Source organism: Pan troglodytes, chromosome 10, assembly GCF_028858775.2.
Source record: "Pan troglodytes isolate AG18354 chromosome 10, NHGRI_mPanTro3-v2.0_pri, whole genome shotgun sequence".
Taxonomy (NCBI): domain Eukaryota; kingdom Metazoa; phylum Chordata; class Mammalia; order Primates; family Hominidae; genus Pan; species Pan troglodytes.
In genome coordinates this window covers 73,965,122-73,985,116 of record NC_072408.2, presented here as the reverse complement: position 1 = coordinate 73,985,116, position 19,995 = coordinate 73,965,122, and the positions used below count along the sequence as shown (strand labels likewise).

The following is a 19,995-nucleotide window of genomic DNA, read 5'->3' as shown; positions in this document are numbered from 1 at the left end:
GTGTAAAAGTGTTATAGCGCTCGTCACTCTGTATTTCAATTACTTTATACATTATATCATGTCATACATGTACAGTCATTTTAAGGTTCAGACACTTTACCTGTCAGCAATACAACAAAAGAACTGAGTTCTGCACTTGAGACCTAGCTTGAAGTAGGTGCTCAATGCTTATTAGATATAATAACTGGATAAATAAGTAGATAAGCAGATAAATGGATGAATATTGCTGAATTATCATTAAGTGGAATGACCACCTCTGAATAAGCTAAGCAACCAACTCTGAATGCTAGAATCATAAACATGAAAGTCAGAATTTGTAGCCTGAGGGTTTAAGAAAACCTTATCACCTTTTTTATGGGCAAATTTTACTTCAGGTTAACTTTCTACATCTGTTCCTCTGGAAACCTGATATAGGTGGAATATAAGTCATGTTATTAGGGGTAGTTGTTTATGGTAACAGTGACCCCTGATTGAGAAATTATATCTGAACTGAAAAATCTATAAATACTTGATAAGGAGCCAGAGTTTTGGGGAATCTCTGAATGACTCTTATAAGACGACTCATAATTGGGCATATTCCTTGCAGGGAGCATGAAAGCTGGTTTGCAGGGATTTACATGAGATAGAGGCTCCTGTGGGGCACGGAGCTCCTAAGCTAAGGTGATCTCATTTGCAATGGTATGGGTCTTATCTTCTTGCACCTAAGCTGTCACCTAGTGTGTAGGCGGCCAAAGATGTTTAGCTCTTGGATCGCTGTGTAGACTACTGCAAGGACTGATCCCACTAAAGAGAAATGCCTGACGCTCCCCTGCTTCAAGTGGCACCTCATATCTTCTCCCTGCTAAGTGAATCTGATGACAAATGTGGCCTATAGCAGTCTTATGAACATAAACGTCTAGTTGGATTTTAGAAGAAGACACCCTGGTGGGCACTGATGAATGGACCATAAATGCTCATCTAGTTCAATTCCTCCTGGAGTGCTGAACTTACTCTATTTTACTCTTGCCAAGCGGTCACCCTATATTTAAACACTTCCTTGGAGAGCAAATTCACTTTCGATTAAAGCAGTCCAGTTTGTTTTTGAACAACTCCCCAAAGAATAAATGTCCATCAGAACCATTTCAAGCATTAAGGCAGAGAAAGTTTTAATTCAGAGATGCTTCTCCAGTGAGATGAATTAACTGTCTTGAGAGCTTTAAGACAGTCTGATTTGTGAGTTCCCCTCTCTCTCCTTTGGTTTGATTCAACATTATGAAAAAGTGTCATAGCTTGTGTGCATAGCTACTTCCAAATTTAAATGTATTATTTAAACTTATAAAAAATATAGCTTTCAAAAAAAATACATTGAATATTTACCGTTGGTGGTGATGTTAGTTCCACATGGAATTTATCTGGAAAAGCTCTGCTTAATGTCAGGTGTCTGGCATGCTGATAATACTATTGATAGAAAGCCAAATCACAGGTTAATAAAAACCCTTAGATATCTCAATAATCAAGTTATTAAATAAGGCCTTATTCTCCTAGTTCTGAAACATATGTATTTTTTAAAGTGACAGAATCTATGCAGTCTAAGTTTGAGACTCAGGAAAGAAATTACAGTTTATAGTTTTACTATTTTTCAACCCATAGGCAAAGTAATACTATAAAATGCTGGGGAAGAATGCCCATACTGGTCATATTGAGCTCTGAATTGAGCATTAAGGTGACTGAAAACACTGGTTTCATTCCACAGAGAAGCAGTGTGGCATGGAAAAAAGATAGGGCCTGAATATTCAGATAAATTGGGTGTAAATCCTGCTTCAGACCTTAGGCAAGAAACATCACTTCTAAAAGCCTAGTGTATCTATCTTCATTGCAAGATGGAGATAGTAAAATTAATCATCCAGGTTGTAATGAGCACTGGCATTTGTGTGTGCAGATACTCAGCAAATGGCAGCATCTGTCATTCAGCCAAGAGTGTTCAGCACTGTGCAAACAGACACATTATGTGAAGGCAAAGTCAATTCATTTATTATTAAATCACCACTGCTAAGCTGTGTGAGCATCCAGGTGTTTATAAACCTATTGCATGATTGAAAGGAGGTATTTCCTGTACTCATCATTTTGAAAAACCGTATTATACCCATTACTCACTACAGTTGAGAAATATGACTACACTATTTCTCTAGAGAGAAACAAAGTAGGGACTTTTCTCTTGATGTTTTCTTCAACTTCATAAAATGTTTCCTTATACCAGTAACACATCAAGTGAGGCACTGACAATGGAATAGCTAGTAAGATCAGTGCTAGATCCTGATGGACTTGCTATTATGAATAGACTCAAACGAAACATGAAGAAATACATATAGGACTTTGTAAACTTATTAAATTTTAAAAAGTACATGGAGACACTGAGATTTTAACAATTATAATATTGGATTAACTTTAGAGATTATGACTAGAATCAATATGTTTATAGTCCAGTGGAATTTTTTAAGTGGTCTGCTGTGTTTATCAAAACTTGCTTACTCTGCCTAAGTATCTCCAATCCAGAAGATCTGAGAGCCTCTCAGTTCTGTTCCTCTGGATAATCCTTTGGCGGCGTGACTGTTTGCAAAATCCATAGAGAAACTTAGTCAGCTGATTGCAAGAATCATCTGGAGAACGGAACCGCCTGTCAACGATGTAAATACCTGAAGAACACAAAAGCCAAAGCACAAGTAAAAGTAGGACTAACCTTAAACATTTGTTCCCTGTGATTTACTAACTCTTTGGTTCCATCAAAAACCTATGCATTATCTACCCCCTGACTCAGGAATTACCCCTACTTTATTCTTTTCTAAGGCCCTAATTCCCTTCTAATGGTTTACAACCATCACTGACACACAGCCAACGAAGTGGATCTTGCTGAAAAAAACTCTGGCAGTCTAGGGATACGCTGGATCAGTGATCCTCCGTGGGGTTGCTCACTAACCAGAATTTCCAGGGCAGGGCCTGGATATCTGTGCCTTTTATGTTCCCCAGTGTTCCCACTGTTCAGCCGAGGCTGAAAACCCCAGATCTAGCCTGAGGAAAGAGCCACAGTACACCCATAAAAGACTGAGGGAAGGCCGGGGCTTGGTAGCTCACACCTGTAATCCCAGCAGTTTGGGAGGCAGAGGTGGGTGGATTCCTTGAGCCCAGGAGTTCAAGACTAACCTGGGCAACCTGGGGAAATCCCATCTCTACATACAAAATTTAGCCAGGCGTGGTGGTGTGCGCCTGTAGCCCCAGCTACTCGGGAGGTTGGGGCAGGAGAATCTCCTGAGCCAGAAATGTAGAGACTGCAGTGAGCCAGGATCAGGCCACTGCACTCCAGCCTGGGCAACAGAGTGAGACCATGTTTCCAAAAAAAAAAAAAAAAAAGACCCAGGGAAATCGCAATGTATTGGCAGACGATATATCCCATTTTAACTTTTCTTGCTGCTAGGGAATATGAACAGACAGATAATGGTATGCAAATTATTCTGCCATCTTAAACAATTTAGGTGAACTTTGCTAAGTTGTCACGGGCCTTTAAAATAATAACAATAATAATAATATATGTACTATCTAATGACCAATATATGCACTCTAAGACCATGGTTATTGTCATATCATTTCTAGGCAGCAGAAGGGATCAAAATTCAGGGGGGAAAAAAGGTAAACGACAAAGTTTGTCCAAGTTTTGCACTCTTTTTGCAGTTTGTCTCATGGGCAATATATTAATATTAATAGCATTCTTATGTTATCTGTGGGCCACATATTTAAAGCTACTTTTTCTTCTCCACTTTTAGTTTAGGTTCAGGGGGTACATGTGCACATTTGTTAGATGGGTACATTTCATATTGCTGAGGCTTGGTGTACAAATGATCCCATCGCCCAGGTGATTAACATAGTGCCTGGTAGGTAGTCTTTCAACCCACGCCCCTTCCCCCACTCCCCACTCAAGCAGTCCCCAGATGTCTATTGTTCCCATCTTTGTGTCTATGTGTATTCAATGTTTAGCTCCCACTTATAAGTGGGAACATGCAGTATTTGGTTATCTGTTCCCGCATTAATTCACTTAAGATAATGACCTCCAGCTGCATCCATGTTGCTGCAAAGGACATAATTCTATTTATAAATCTACTTTTTTTTTTTTTTTGAGACAGCCTGAGGCTCTGTCACCCAGGCAGGTGTGCAGTGGCACGATCTCAGCTCACTGCCTCCTCCGCCTCCCAGGCTCAAGTGATTATCGTGCCTCAGCTTCTGGAGTAGCTGGAATTACAGGCGTGCACCACCATACTTGGCTAATTTTTTTGTATTTTTAGTAGAGATGGGATTTTGCCATGTTGGCCATGCTGGTCTCGAACCCCTGACCTCAAGTGATCCACCCACCTTGGCCTCCCAAAGTACTGGGATTACAGGCATGAGCCACCGTGTCCAGCCTAAATTGACTTTTAATTAAACAAGAAATATAAAAACATTAGTTTAATTATCAGGACAGCTTTAGGGTTAGGCTCTGTAAAGACCCTGTGCTTTGTTTGGTTAGAGGTCATGTCTCCCCAGGATGGGTTAATGATGAAAACCCTCACCGTAAGCAGTAGGATCAGCCACGTGCTCCTGCATGAAACAGCCAAACCCGGAGAGATTCGTGGTCACACTGGGGATACCCATCACAGTGCATTCAGCTGCCAGGGGAAATAGACCAAAGCTTGGCTTCAGACCAGCGCCTATATCCTTGTATGCACTCAGAGGAGGAAAAGGCCCTAGTCCTCCTAATAATAGCAATGTTCACTTTGTGTCAGTCACAACACTAAACTCTTTACATGTCTCACTAACTTATTTAATCTCTCAACAACCCTGTGAAGTGGGGCCATCATTATCCCCATCTTACAGCTGAAGAAATGAGGCACAGAGAAATTAATAACTTTCCCACCTTCACAAAGCCAGGGTTCGTGGTATAGCTGGGATTTGAAGTCAGGCACCCGGCTGCAGAATCCTTGTGCGGAACTGCCGGGCTCCACTGCAGCTTCAATCCCAGCTGGTTTTGTTTTTTGCTTCTTTCTAACCTGTGTTTCTAAGTACTTGGCAAGTTTATGGGGTAGGTTAAATATGTTTTGGATGCGACCAGCTTCTTCCCCCATTTAAATCTCCCTTGGCACATATTCCTTCCACTGTCTCAGGAGCTCAATAAATGGACGATCTCTTTCAGTCCTCCCTCACCTTTTAATAAAAATCTGTTTTCCAGGAAATAACTGATATGTCTTAAAAATTTTACTAGTCTCAAGGATGTCTGCATTTTTAGCAATTTATATTTGATAATGGAATTACCCTTGGTTGGTGAGTGGAGATAGATGAAAAAAAGATCTTCCCATTACCCATGAAGTAACACAATTTAGACAGCAACCTTATCTCTTGCTCTGCAAATGTTTCCTCTTGGTTTAGCTGTATAGCTATGGAGTTGTTGTTCTCTAATTTTAGTGGTGGGTGGTGCAGAGGAGGAAAGTGGGATGGGGACTATCAGTCCTTTTGAGAGTCTGATGAACATTTTGGAACTCCTCTCCAGAAATATTCTTCTTTTTTTTCTTTTTACACACTTTTATTTCCTCAGACTTCCTCCTGGACTCAGCTCCACCTTCTATGGGAGTTGGGAGTTGGAGAGTATCTCTTATTTTCTTTTTTAAAAAATTTTACTTTAAGTTCTGGGACACATGTGCTGAACGTGCAGGTTCGTTACATAGGTATACATGTGCTATGGTGGTTTGCTGCACCTATCAACCCATCGTCTAGGTTTTAAGCCCTGCATGCATTAGGTATTTGTCCTAATGCTCTCCCTCACCTCGCCCCGCAACCCGACAGGCCCCGATGTGTGATGTTCCCCTCCCTGTGTCCATGTGTTCTCATTGTTCAACTCCCACTTATGAGCGAGAACATGCGGTGTTTGGTTTTCTGTTCCAGTGTTAGTTTGCTGAGGATGATGAAGAGAAGTATTCTTATATACATATGTATACAAAATTTTGTCTACAATGCCATGAAAGTTCACAGATCCTTAATGTTTATTAAATGGCCATCAATTCACTATGTAGTAATATTCCAGGCACCCATGAAGTTTAGTATATGTTCATTGAATTAATTTAATGAAATAAGTGCTTATATTTATTTGGCTCTCTGAAAACACATTTGGATGAATCATTTCTAGAGTGAGTTAAGTCTAGTAACACGTAAAAAGATTATTCTAAAAACATTAGAGAGTTATCTAATATGCTAATGTTAAATGTATACCACCAGAAGTCGCATTCTTCCTGTAACTATAGGTTAGGGGAAGAGTGACCAGCTCCCTTTGGTTAATGTAAAACACAGCATGACTCATTCACTATGGACTATTCCACAAACTCCCTTATTTGTCTATTTATAATATCCTTTGTAACATCTTCTTTGGCCTTTATCTTAAAACAGTAGATATATCTCCTCTATCATTTTGGGTTGTTAAGTTTAACTTTGCCCTATAAAATGACACTTTGGTGGACAGTCAGCTGTTAGTTCTATAACATTTTCTTGACCTGACAGAAAGGACTTCCCACATTGCCTCAGTCACTCATGCATTTGGTTGTATACTCTTCTATCCATGATACTTCCAATAGTAAATTGTTTTACTAGAAATAATAAGAACAAGGTCAAAAACAAAGTGTTAAGTTCATCAGTGAAACGTGTGCTTTATGTATCTCAAAAGATAGTGTATCGCAAGCAATTTGAAATATTTATGTGGACATTTCCTAAGTAAGAAGACACCACCTTCACAAAAGTAGGCCATTTTTAGATCTGCAAGAGAGATACCCAGAAGATTTAGATACAAATATTTTCTATGTCATGTTTCAAGGTAATCCTTTGTCTATTTTCCCCAAGAAATTTTAAAGTTTTTATAGCTGCTGGCAAATTATACTTGGTGAAGCTAGAACAATAGAATAGGACCTTATGACCAAACAGGCCCAGCCCTCATGTTGTTCCTGCTGTAAATAATATGGGATCCTATTTTTGTAGACTTTTAAATTCTGTATTTTAATTCTAGGATAAAGATGCAAATAATAGAAAAAATTCTTCCTCTTCTTAATTCAGCCTATTATTCCCTTTCACCTTGGCCTCTGCTGCTCCTTACTTGAGCTTTATATCAATGATAACATTGAGATACGAAAGGCAACATTTACTATCTCAATTATAAATAAAAATGTTTTCTGAACTTTTAAAAGTCACAAGTGAAGAGGCCGGGTATGATGGCTCATGTCTATAATCCCAGCACCTTGGGAAGCCGAGGCAGGTGGATCAGTTGAGGCCAACAGTTTGAGACCAGCCTGGCCAACATGATGAAATCCGTCTCTACTAAAAACACAAAAATTAGCCAGGCGTGGTGGTGTGTGCCTGTAATCCCAGCTACTCGGGAGGCTGAGGCACGAGAATCTCTTGAACCCAGGAGGCGAAGGTTGCAGTGAGCCAAGATCGTGCCACTGCACTCCAGCCTGGCTGACAGAGTGAGACTCCGTCTCAAAGAAATAATAATAAAATCACAAGTGAAACTTTATTTACATTGGGCAGAAAAATATCCGATTATTAATAAGAGATGGAAAAGTTATTGTTGTATTCTTTGCATTGGCATGTATTTAAAGTATTTGTTTCCCTTTTAATTAGACATTTCAGTACAAGTACAAATTGGTTGCTCTTGATGCTAATGGCAACCATGCCAGTTCGGTCCAGAAAAGAAAAATACATAGTAAACCTGAGAAACTACCATCTGTTAAAAAATAAAATAAAATAAAATAACAAAGGAGGGTGAAGAAGGAGGAGTTTCTGAATGGAATGATGTCATTGTTGACAATACCACTGAATTGCTAATCTCTCTTAGTACCTTTTATTTTGAGGCACAAGAATGTGAAGAACACTTTTCACTGTACACTTTTTTATATTTATTTCCCTAACCATGTGACTGTGTTACCCATTACATATTAAATATGTTCATTAAATTTTGAAAAGAATTATTCTAAAATAATTTTTGAAGAATAACATTGCTAGACTATTATTCATTATATTAACCCTACTTACAGTCAATTTCTCCTTCCCACTAATAAATGGGGCAGATGGAGATAGCCAAATAACATACAACCTTTATATCATATTCCTTTTTCTTTGGAATTCAATGAGGCAATACCTCACATACCTCCTAAAATATGCCCAAACTGTGGTATACTTATATAATCTTCATCCTTATTCTTAAGTAATTATCTACAAACCATAAATTAATCCCTGTGATAAATCCAACCAAAATTTTTTAAAACTGAAGAATTGAAATCTTATTAGAAATTTAATATCAACTTTGAATATTATATGTATGCACATAAAATAATATACTAACAAAATCCAAAACATTCCACACTCTATACATGACACATACCTGGAGTATAACCCCAGGGTTCATAGTATGATGGAAATACTCCAAGATGACAACCTCTAACAAACTCTTCATAGTCCATGGGTAGTAAGGGACTGGTGGAGGATAGAAACTCTGGGTGCAAAATCACCTAAAAAAGGAAAATTCTAATTTAAAAAAAAAAGGAGCAAGTAAAGTGAAAAATCTCCTACAATTTGGTTATTTCAGTACTGTACTATAGAATCCTTATGTTCTAGATTCAGAAAGAAAAAAAGAGATAAGACAAAAGAAAAAGAAAAAAGCCGTGGTGGTTTGTTCTCCTCTCTCCATTCTGTAAAAGTGTCTATGCTGCATATTTAACTTTCCCTCAGGTTCCAAGGCTTAGGTTGAAGGATAAGGAGTTAGCGTGCTCATTTTTGCTCTCACACTAAACTATATCCTCCAGTCCAGCTTTGACATGCAATAAACCTTATATTTGGTTATCTAATTGCTCTTGTCTTTTTATCTATTTGTTCCCAACTTGAGCAGGGAAGAGGGGGCTGTGTAACAGACCACTCTTACATGCCTTAAGCATGAGTTATTCAAGTGAAATGGAACTGAGGGACAGGGAAGATGTTCTAGGAATGCCATCTAGATTAAATCATGCTAGAGGACTTCATGCAAACCTCCATCCTCTCTCAACTAGAGACCATCACCGCCTAACATACTTGCCTGCTTCTTTCTGTCCCACTGGGGTCTCTATTCAACACAACTAGATTGATCCTTTAAAAATGTCAGTCATTCCCTTGCTCAAAGTTGTTCAGTGGCTTCCCATTTTACTCAGAGTAAAAGCCAAAGTGTTTACCATGGCTTCTAAGCAGTGGTGTGCTGGTAAATATTTAAGAACTGAGACACTGAAGTATAAATATATATTAATACATAAATTTGGTGTAATTTTAAATGAGATAAATGATGTATATACAGTTACCAAATGACAAAAGATGTTATAACATGTAGATGTTTATAACAACTTTGTTCATAATTGCCAAAACTTGGAAGCAACACAGATGTCCTTCAGTAGGTGAATGAATACATAAATTGTGGTACATCCAGACAATGGAATATTATTTAGTGCTAAAAAGAAATGAGCTGTCAAGCCATGAAAATAAATAGAGGAAACATAAATGCATACTACTAAGTGAAAGAAGCTCATCTGAAAATGCTACATGATGTATGATTTCAACTGTGTGACAATCTGGAAAAAGTAAAACTATGGAACCAGTGAAAATATCTGTGGTTTCCAGGCGTCAGGGGTGAGGGAGGGATGAGTAGGCAGAGTATAGACAATTTTTAGGGCAGTGAAACTATTCTGTATCACACTATGATGATGAATACATTTGTCAAAACCCATAGAATGTATAACACCAAGAGTGAATCCTAATGTAAACTATGGATCTTGGGTGGTAATTATGTGCCAATGTAGGTTCATCTACTGGAACAAATATACCACTTTGGGGGATGCTGATAATGGGGGAGTCTATGCATGGGAAGGGCCAGAGAGCAAATGGACACTGTACTTTCTGTTCAATTTTTCTGTGAACCTAAAACTGTTCTAAAAAGCAAACTCTATTAAAAGTGGATATATACAATACTCCTTATTGTGAATTCTATATAGTCAATTAATTCTCACAACTTGCTGTTTTTATTTTTCCAAAATTTTGTATTCATAACCAATTTATGGTTTCAATTGATGGCTGAATATAGCTCTGACATAAATGTTGGTTGATTTCCTTTGTTAATGAGTAGAAGGAGCTGAAATAACAGAGACATTTGTTGGAACTTCATGAGTTCATCAGTAATGCAAGTGACTTCTTTGATGGGTCAGATATTAGTTTTTGAACATGGAGAAAATATTTTTTTTGCCACTCACAATGTACAGGCTACAGATCCAGAAATCAATATGCAGTAAATGAAGCCGTGATTCGTAGTGTTTGCCTATTTTCATTCTATAAATACTCCCACTACCACCAAGGCCATTTTTAAGCTACCAATATGATGTTGCTGAATTCAGAGACAGGGAAAGCAGTAGCACATCATTATAAAGCATTTGCACCACGAAGATCTGACAGACATAGAGTCTCAACTGCATAGGTCATAGTAATATGAAGTAAATAATTAGGATGTGATGAATTTTGAGAATTACCTTTCATTTAATATAGTTGACTTATTTTAAAATTTATATAATTTAATTTTAGCAATAGCTGTGTTTAAAACTGGTTCACAAAGCTTCTGAACATTTAACTACTGGCTCTTGTGCACTTGTATGAGCCAGTTCTGGGCCCACACTGGAAAGGCAGAAACAAGAGCATCGATATTCTGTACTTTCTGTTCAATTTTGCTGTGAACCTAAAACTGCTCTAAAAATAAAGTCTATTAAAAATGTATATATACAGTACTCCATATTGTCAATTCTATATAGTCAATTAATTTGCACAATGTGCTATTTTTCCCAGCACTTTTTTTTGGTGGGGGGCACGTATTTTGCCCAACATGCTATTTTCTCCTTCTGTTTCCTACTATTTTCTCTTAATTCAGTGACATCGCATTGGTAGCTTGACAATGGCCTTGGTGGCAGTGAGAGTTTTCATAGAATGAAAACAGGCAAATACTACAAATCATGGCTTGATTTACTGTGTATTGATTTCTGGACTCAAGAAAGTAATGGAAAAATATTAATAGTTCAGGTTTAGCCTTAAAATGTGTTGTATCTGTAGCCATTATATTGTGAGTGGCACAAAATATTACTAATGACGAGAGCATGGCTATAATTGGAAAGTTGTGACTAGAATAGCTATTTAACTTGCTAACTCTGTGAATGAATTATCCTATTTCTCCCACTTACTACAGTTATCACTGAGCTATTATTAGATTATCTCTCAGCCTCACCCATACCTAAGGGGTTATTGAAAATAAGTGACATCTGATATAAAAGTACTGGGAATCCCACATTTACAGAAAGTTCCAAGTACAATATGAAGAGAATTCATATATTTTCAGAACCATTCATAAACTGTACTGTGGGAAATACACAAACAAGAGCATTCTTACATAATCTTACACAAACATAAAAGTCAGGAAATTAACATTGATGCATCACTACCGTATAATTCTTAAACCCCATTTAAGTGTTTCTGATGATTCAAATAGTGATTTTTAAACCAAAGGATCCAGTTCAGAATTACATATTACATTTAGTTGTCACATCCCTTTAGAGTCCTTCAATTTGGAAGAGTTCATGGGCTTTTTTGGCTTTTCTGACTTTGGTATTTTTGAAGACTATATTTATTTTGATGTATGTCCCTCAATGCGGGTTTGTCTTACGCTTCTTCATAATTAGATTTAGTTCACACATCTTTGGCAGATATATCACAGAAGTGGTGCTGTGTTCTTTTCATTGCATTTTAATCAGGTGGTAAAGGTTTTCTATTTTTTTCATTAATGATGATGTTTATTTTGATCTCTTGATTAAGGCCAAGCCTTTTTGGCTTCTCCACTATAAAGTTATTCTTTTTACTCTTTGTTATTAACAAGTATTGAGGCAGTTATTTGGAAGCTGTGTAAATCTCTCATTCCTAATTAAACTTTTAATTAATATTTGTATTGGACTTCTGATTCCTTATGTCATTCAATGCATCCTAATTCCTTACTATCTTTATTTATTTTGACACTCAAATTGTCCATGATTTGGCCAGTGGGAGCTCCTTCAAGTTTGTTTCTGTATATATTTAACAAAACTTCATTGTTCCTTGAGCATTTCTTTGATTTTTGACACAAGAAGTTCCAGGCTCAACTTGTACTTTACCTGTCACAGTTCTAAAATCAGCCAATTCTAAAGGCAGCCCTGGTTCCCTTTAGTAGCAAATGGCATTTAGCAATCAAGACGTGGCTACTAGGTGTGCTTATTGTCAGTGGCCTATTACTTCCCCCAAGTGCTCTGAGTAGACAGAAAGAACACACACACACACACACACACACACACCCCTGGTTTTTGCTACCTTTAATTTGCTACATATTGGGTCAATCTTCTTCTGTGTAACTAATCTTTCTCCATACACTCCCTCACATACACGGATGCCCTCCTCTCTCCATTCTGGCTCTGACACTGCTTTAGGCTGCTCCTCTTTGTGTAGACATTTCTCAAACTGCTTGGACTCTGATGCCTTTCTCTGGACTTCCACAGCACCCTCCCTGTTCTAGTGCAGATACCTACCTTATGTTGCCCACCAAATGGCTTTAGAACTGAATTGTTCTGGAAGGAAAAGGAAAGACAAAGAAAAAGGAGACAGGCCGGGTGCCGTGGCTCACTGCTGTAATCCCAGCACTTTGGGAAGCGGAGGCAGGTAGATCACCTGAGGTCAGGAGTTCGAGACCAGCCTGGCCAACATGATGAAACCCCATCTCTACTAAAAATACAAAAATCAGCTGGGTGTGGTGGCATGCACCTGTAGTCCCAGCTACTCAGGAGGTTGGAGCAGGAGAATCGCCTTGAACCTGGGAGGCGGAGGTTGCAGTGAACGGAGATCGTGCCACTGCACTCCAGCCTGGGCGACAGAGTGAGACTCCATTTCAAAAACAGAAAGAGAGAGAAAGAAGACAAACTATTTTTACACAAGCACTCTACACTTTTCTTTTTTTTTAATTTTTTTTTATTATACTTTAAGTTTTAGGGTACATGTGCACATTGTGCAGGTTAGTTACATACGTATACATGTGCCATGCTGGTGTGCTGCACCCACTAACTCGTCATCTAGCATTAGGTATATCTCCCAATGCTATCCCTCCCCCCTCCCCCCACCCCACAACAGTCCCCAGAGAGTGATGTTCCCCTTCCTGTGTCCATATGATCTCATTGTTCAATTCCCACCTATGAGTGAGAATAGACACTTTTCATGTTTATTCACGAAATAATAAGTATGCATTCTTCAGAAGAGATTACTTTGAAGAAAAACCCTAACTTGGGTATGTAACAATTATCATTATATTTGTATAACATTTTATATACTATAAATATACATATTACCTCATTTAATCTTAGTGACCTTGTGCAATTGGTAAAGAAGATAAGACATAAAGAGGGCTGTTGAATTATCAATTTTAAATTGATTTTATCACTTTATAATCTTATCATATGCCAAGGATTAAAGTAAAAAAAAAAAGTCTGAAGTCTTTGTTTTATTGGAGGGATTTACCCCTTGGATCCTCAAGGACATTACAAACATTAATTATATCTCAGCAGATCCATAAGTAGGAGATAAGTTAAACTTAAGAATAAAATGATATGCAAACCCCAGTACTTAAGAATTCAATCACAGAAATTACAAAATGGCAAAGTAAAAGTGAATACAATATTTTCATTCATAGAACATGGTTTGAGTTCCTATTATGTGCAAAGTAGCTCACTACAAAAAAAGACAAAAGACACAGATACTGTATCTGGGCAATCATCAAACTGGCAACCCGTTGTACTCTCTTGGCAAAGAACAAGAAAGGGGGATTTGAAAAGCATTGTGTCTACTTTAGCGTTTCCAAGCTTAGGAAAAGTTGCCCTCTCCAAAGCCCATTTTGGAACATGAAAACACCATGGTTCATTTGTTTTGCTCCCAGCCAAACAGAATGACAGCATAACTAAAATAAGAAAACAGCTGCTCTGGCTCTAAACCAGCCAACTGCAGAAGCCCAGGGATGAGGAAGGGATATTAGAGGTCAGCTGAAGGTTATAAAGAGGATTAAATGAGATCCTGTATAAATAGTGCCCAGGAAAGCTCCTGGCTCACAGCAGACCCTACCTAGATCAGTAGGAAAAACAAAACAAGAAACAGAGACAAAGGCTTGTCTGACTCTTTATTGATTCCAGGACAGAAGTAAGGTCTCAGGAAGTTAGTTTATTTTTACACCGTGGCAGCCCAGAGCTGAGACATGAAATCTTCAGCCTGGGCTTTCCTCACCACACTACGTAGCTAAGGCAAAATGATAAATAAATTCAAATTCAAAATGATCTGCAATGTTTGCTGAATCAAATATGACATTCATATCAAAAACTTATCAATGCACTCTGAGAGTTTAGAACCATTCTACAGAGTTCTTTAAGCAGGTGATTAAATAGGCACTTAAATCAGCACAGGCCTAAGTTATTGCCAAATTTTTGAAGAATTGTTAATAAAATATAATACCTAATTCTGCATTGATGGGAGTTTCTCTCAGTGCTTTGAGTATGTAGCAAATGTTAGGAAGGTGCTGTACATTTATTTTGTGTGTGTGTCTGTGGCTGCCTTATGATAATAAATGAGCATCTCAAAATATGAGTTTAACTGTGTAGACATAAATTATGAGACAAACTTTCATCTCCACTCACCCTATGAAAGTCATGTGCTTTGATATCTCTGTGCCTTCTCCTCTACTTTTTTTCTCTGCCTGGTGAGTCCCCTCTCCTGTTATTTGCATGACAAATTCCAGATCATTAATCAAGATCTAGCTAACACGTCATCTCTTTTATAAAACGTCTTACCAAATCCTGCAGGAGAAAATAAATCCGCTTTCTTCACCTCTCACCAAACCCTATTCACGTCTCTCCTAAAAATAATGAGTTCCCATCATGTGTCAGATTCTGGGCTAAGAACTAAAAGAAGCTAATACTTATTATGTATTTACTATGTGCCAAGCTGTTAAATGCAGCACCTATTTATGAATTCTTTTTGAGATGGGGTCCCACTCTGTCGCCCAGGCTAGAGTGCAGTGGCACATTCATAGGTCATTGCATCCTCAAACTCCTGGCCTCAAGTGATCCCCCCGCCTCAGTCTTCTGAGTAACTGGGATTACAGACAGGAGCCACTGCGCTTGGCCTATGTCTAATTTAATCCTTACAGTTCTATGAGTGTTGGGTTATTTTATCACCATTCACAGATGAGAAGACTGAGGTGCAAAGAGATTAAGTGAATTTACAAAATTGATAAGTGTCAGGGATTTAAATACAGTCTTCATGGACTTAGTCTGCTGCCTTCTTTATAGATCTGCCAACCCTGGAAATATATCTCAGCTTTACTTCTAGAGATCTTAGCCCCAGGAATCTTGACTGACAGCACCAATTGCCTTCCCTCTGGATCTACTGCAGCAGCTGCTCCTAACTTACAGGACTGGCAGAAACTGGTACCAGTGTGAAGTCATTTCTGCCCAACAGGTGCCTTTAATGGGCAATTTTTGTTTGGGGAATCCCTATCCCTATTAATAGGAATCTGTATTCAATTGCTCATAGAATCAGACACCTATCTGTCTGCCAATCTGAAACTATTCTGGTAAGTGGGAGGTACATATAAAGGTAAAACAGAATGGAAAGGTTGCTGAATACAGGAAAAAGTGGTATGTAGTAACATTAACACTAATATATTTAAAATAAGTTAACAGTAAACCAATTTATACACACACATAATACACACACACACATAAAATAGGCTTCTTTTGTATTAAGAAATGAAGCACTGTAAAATAGTTCTGAATTTGTGTTAGCTGTAGATTACACTATTGAAAACTATTTTTCCTATTTGTCTGTGTACATGTGTATGTATGTATTCCTTTTTCTCTTCCATTAACTAAAAAGCTATGTTGAGTGGTCTTCGACCACTGCTTTTCCCCTGTGTGAGGCACAAGTGCTGCTGCTGTGTGTATATTTTTTGTATATTAGCCAATTTTTATTAATTCTTGTTTTTTAATTACATACATTGACTTTCCTTTCTAGGAAGGAAAGAAGAATGGAAGGAAGGAAGCGAGGAAGAAAGGAAGAAGGAAGGAAGGAGGGAGGGAAGGAAAAAAGGAAGTGAGGAAGGAAGGAAGGAAGTGAGCAAGGAAGGAAGGAAGTGAGGAAGGAAGGGAAGGATAGAGGCAGGGAAGGAGGGAGGGAGGGAGGAAGGACAGACTGAGGCATTTTTAAATCTGGGCTGCAGTCTCTGGCTCTTCCTACATCATCCTTCCTTCCTGCTGTCTCCTCATGGGTATATTGACCTGCATGACCTGCATCTCCCTGCCTGTACTTGCTTTCGACCCCTTCATCCTTCACAGGGCTTTCTCTAATTAGTCCTTCGCATATCTAATCTCACCTTGGTATCTGCTTCTCAAAGAACCTAAACAGAGACAATACATATGAGAATGATTGCTGCCTCAAATAACTGAGTTCTTCTAGAAAAACGGACACATAACATTTTTAAAAACACAATTTATCGTAACCACTCCTATAACTATAGCAGATATAAAGTGTCTCGAGAATACAGATAAGGAAACACCGTTCCTGTCTGGAGTAGAGGAATGTGTGTTAGGGAAAGGTGCAAGGAAATAACGACTTTTAGGTTGGAACACAGAAGAATTGCTAGAATAACAGATAAGAGTATTTCAGAAGGAGATGATAACATCAGGAAGGACACAGAGGTATGAAAGTGTTACGTATGTTTAGGAAATAAGGTACTTTTCCATTCCTGGAAAATTGTTTCACTGATGCAAAACACTTTTAAAACACGGATCAGCAAGGCATTCTTCATTTAGAGCTTCCAATTTCAATGAACCTTCCAGCCTCAGTCTTCCCAAGGGCAAGGGAAGCATGAACTATTGCCAGCTGCATGACCCATCCCTCCTTTTCCCACTTTTCCTCATCCCTCCCTTCTGTCTGCATGTATTGTACGTAACATGTGCCAGGCAGCAGACAGATCCTCAGAAAAAGACCTATAGATTTAGATAAAAGTGTGACACAAAATGTTCTGAGAAAAACAGAAGTCTACAGGGAAATAAACTTTCCCTGCCTCTACTATTTCCTTTCCAGGAGACAGAGACAGAAAGACCAGCTTAGGTTAAACTATATGAGAATGAGGCCTAGTTAGTACTGACATACTCTGCAATGAAGTATAAGTCTCTGTGGATATAATAATACTAAAAAATCTAAGGGATAGATTTTTCTATCTCTTAGAAATTATTTCTGTCCCTTAGTATTATTTTCACTTTGATGGATACATTCCTGCATTCCCAGGGATGTAGCTCACTTATTATAGGAGGTGTGCTAGGTGTAGATATTTCAGAAATACAGAAACACAAATGAGAAAATAAAAACCACTTATAATGAAAGGGGCCCCATTGTCCTATAGAAATAATACTTATTGGTTTTTAAATAAACATAGAAATTGACACTTCTGATCTTAAAACTTGAAATTTACATTTGTCTCATCTGAGTTCCTCCCTCAGGAAACTGATCTTCAGGTAAGGGACTGAAGCTCACCAGATCATCACATCCAGACAATGAGATGCCAGACCCCTCATTCCTCATGATTGCTTCTTTATCCTTTCCTAATTCCTGTTTTACATTCCTTCCCTGTTTATATAAATCCCCCAATTTTAGTCAGATGGGGAGATGAGTATGAGGCTGATCTCTCATTCTCCTAGGCTGCAGCACCCGAAAAAGCCTTCTTCCCTGGCAATACTCATTTTTTCAGTAACTGGCTTTCTGCCCCACCAGCAAGGGGACCCAGATCAAAAACATGGCATCTCAGTAACAATTCTATGGCCTAGGGCCATCTATGTGCATGTGGATATGTTTGATATAAATGTTCCACAGTATGGAACATTTTATAAACTGCTTGTGTTACTTAATGCTGTATCATGAGGTCTTCCTACAATTAAGAAAGTTTCTCCTACCTCAATTTCTGAAATATTTTTCTTTTTATTTTCTGCTCTTTCTTTCCCTGACTTTTCTTCCTCTAATTTTCTCTTAAATCTTGAAGTTTCCTTGGATTGACATTTTTCTCTACTCATTCAACCTAGTCTTTTTAATTTTTGTTTTTGTGTTTTTTGTGAGGCGGAGTTTCACTCTGTCACCCATGCTGGAGGGCAGTGGCACAATCGCAGCCTCTACCACCAGGGCCCAAGCAATCCTCCCACTTATGCCTCCCTAGTAGCTGGTACTACAGGTGTGTACCACCACACCTGGCTAATTTCTTTGTATTTTTTGTAGAGACAGGGTTTCACCATGTTGCCCAGGCTGGTCTTGAACTCCTGGCCTCAAGCGATCCACCTACCGCAACCTCCCAAAGGGCTGGAATTATGGGTGTGAAGCACCGCACCCAGCCCTCAACCTGGTTTTGAGTGTGTCAGGGTCATCATTCATTGATGTCCACTGCTGCCCATGCACCAATGTCTCTCCTTCAAGTTTGCCCTCATAAGCTCCAGGCCTATGTTTTCTCAGTGCCCATTAAACATCTCAAGTTCTATATCTCACATGTAACTCAAACTCAATTCATCAGAAACCGAACTCAGTTCATGACATGACCCTCAAACCAGTTTCTGCGAAAGACTTGTTTTGATTTTTAGGAAGCATTGGTTAAATACTAAAGCCAAGAGGCTATTATTCTTGAATTTTCCCTCTTTCTTACTCCCAGTATCCATCAGTCACTAAGGATGACCTTTTCTACATGCAACCATCTCTCCCATGGTTTTGTAAAAACATCAGAGGGAAAGAGGGTGAAGGCCAAATTTATTTGTTTGATTTTTTTAACATGGAGAAATTTAAGGAATATTTATAGATAGCAAGAGAAGAAGCTAGTGATAAGAATGAAATGTACAATACAACAGAAGGAAAAAAGATAAGGCAAGTTTCCTAAGAATGTGGGGACTGAAATCTTAGAATAGTTGTAAGAACCTGAAGGAAAAAATGTAAGGATAGGTCAAAATCTACATTTGGGGCCAGCATGGGGGGACACTGAAGGAGTTCATAATTTATTTAATTATCAATTAGGTCATCTGCTAAAAATGAAAGAAAGAAGTGAAAATGGGGTCATTTGAAAAGATTTGTTGTGGCCATTTGATCTTGAACATTAGTGGATGGAGCTTAGTAGAGGTAAGCAATTATCTGTTTGCATGTTCATCTTTGTCTTCAATATCCAAAACCATGCCTGGAATACAGCAGGCCCTCAGTAAACATCATATAGTTTAAGGTCCACAGTGGCAGAAACCAGCTCTTATTCATATAAATGCCCTCAGCAAGTAACATTGTGCCTAGTCATTGTAGAAACTCAAGTCAAAAGAATGAATTGCTCTATAGAAAATTTTATAAAAACATTATCAGCCACATTCTCTGAAACTGGAAGTTCCTCATATTATCCCCTTAAGTTGAACTTTATTAGAAAGAAACAAACACTATTCATGTTAATATCAACGATTCTTTCATTCAAATAATTCTTAGAATAATTGGTATCATTAAAAAGTAACTAATTTCTGGCCAGGTGCGGTGGCTCACGCCTGTAATCCCAGCACTTTGGGAGGCCGAGGAGGGTGGATCACGAGGTCAGGAGATCGAGACCATCCTGGCTCACACGGTGAAACCCCGTCTCTACTAAAAATACAAAAAATTAGCCGGGCATGGTTGCGGGCGCCTGTAGTCCCAGCTACTCGGGAGCCTGAGGCAGGAGAATGGTGTGAACCCGGGAGGCGGAGCTTGCAGTGAGCCGAGATGGCACCACTGCATTCCAGCCTGGGCGACAGAGCGAGACTCCATCTCAAAAAAAGAAAAAAACGAAACAAAAAAGTAAGT

General features: G+C 38.5%; 1 protein-coding gene across 3 annotated transcripts in view; it reads right to left on the bottom strand.

The window, feature by feature from the left end:
• The window catches only part of GYS2 (glycogen synthase 2), a 65,863-nt gene that overhangs the window by 2,729 nt on the left and 43,139 nt on the right, over window positions 1–19,995 (bottom strand). For all 3 annotated transcript variants that reach the window (XM_520790.8, XM_054664483.2, XM_009425754.5), the window contains 4 exons: window positions 8,423–8,549; window positions 4,575–4,670; window positions 2,509–2,672; window positions 1,357–1,437 (listed from right to left, as the gene is read on the bottom strand). In XM_520790.8, coding sequence (XP_520790.2) covers window positions 1,357–1,437; window positions 2,509–2,672; window positions 4,575–4,670; window positions 8,423–8,549 — 468 coding nt within the window. The remainder of the gene's footprint in view (window positions 1–1,356; window positions 1,438–2,508; window positions 2,673–4,574; window positions 4,671–8,422; window positions 8,550–19,995) is intronic.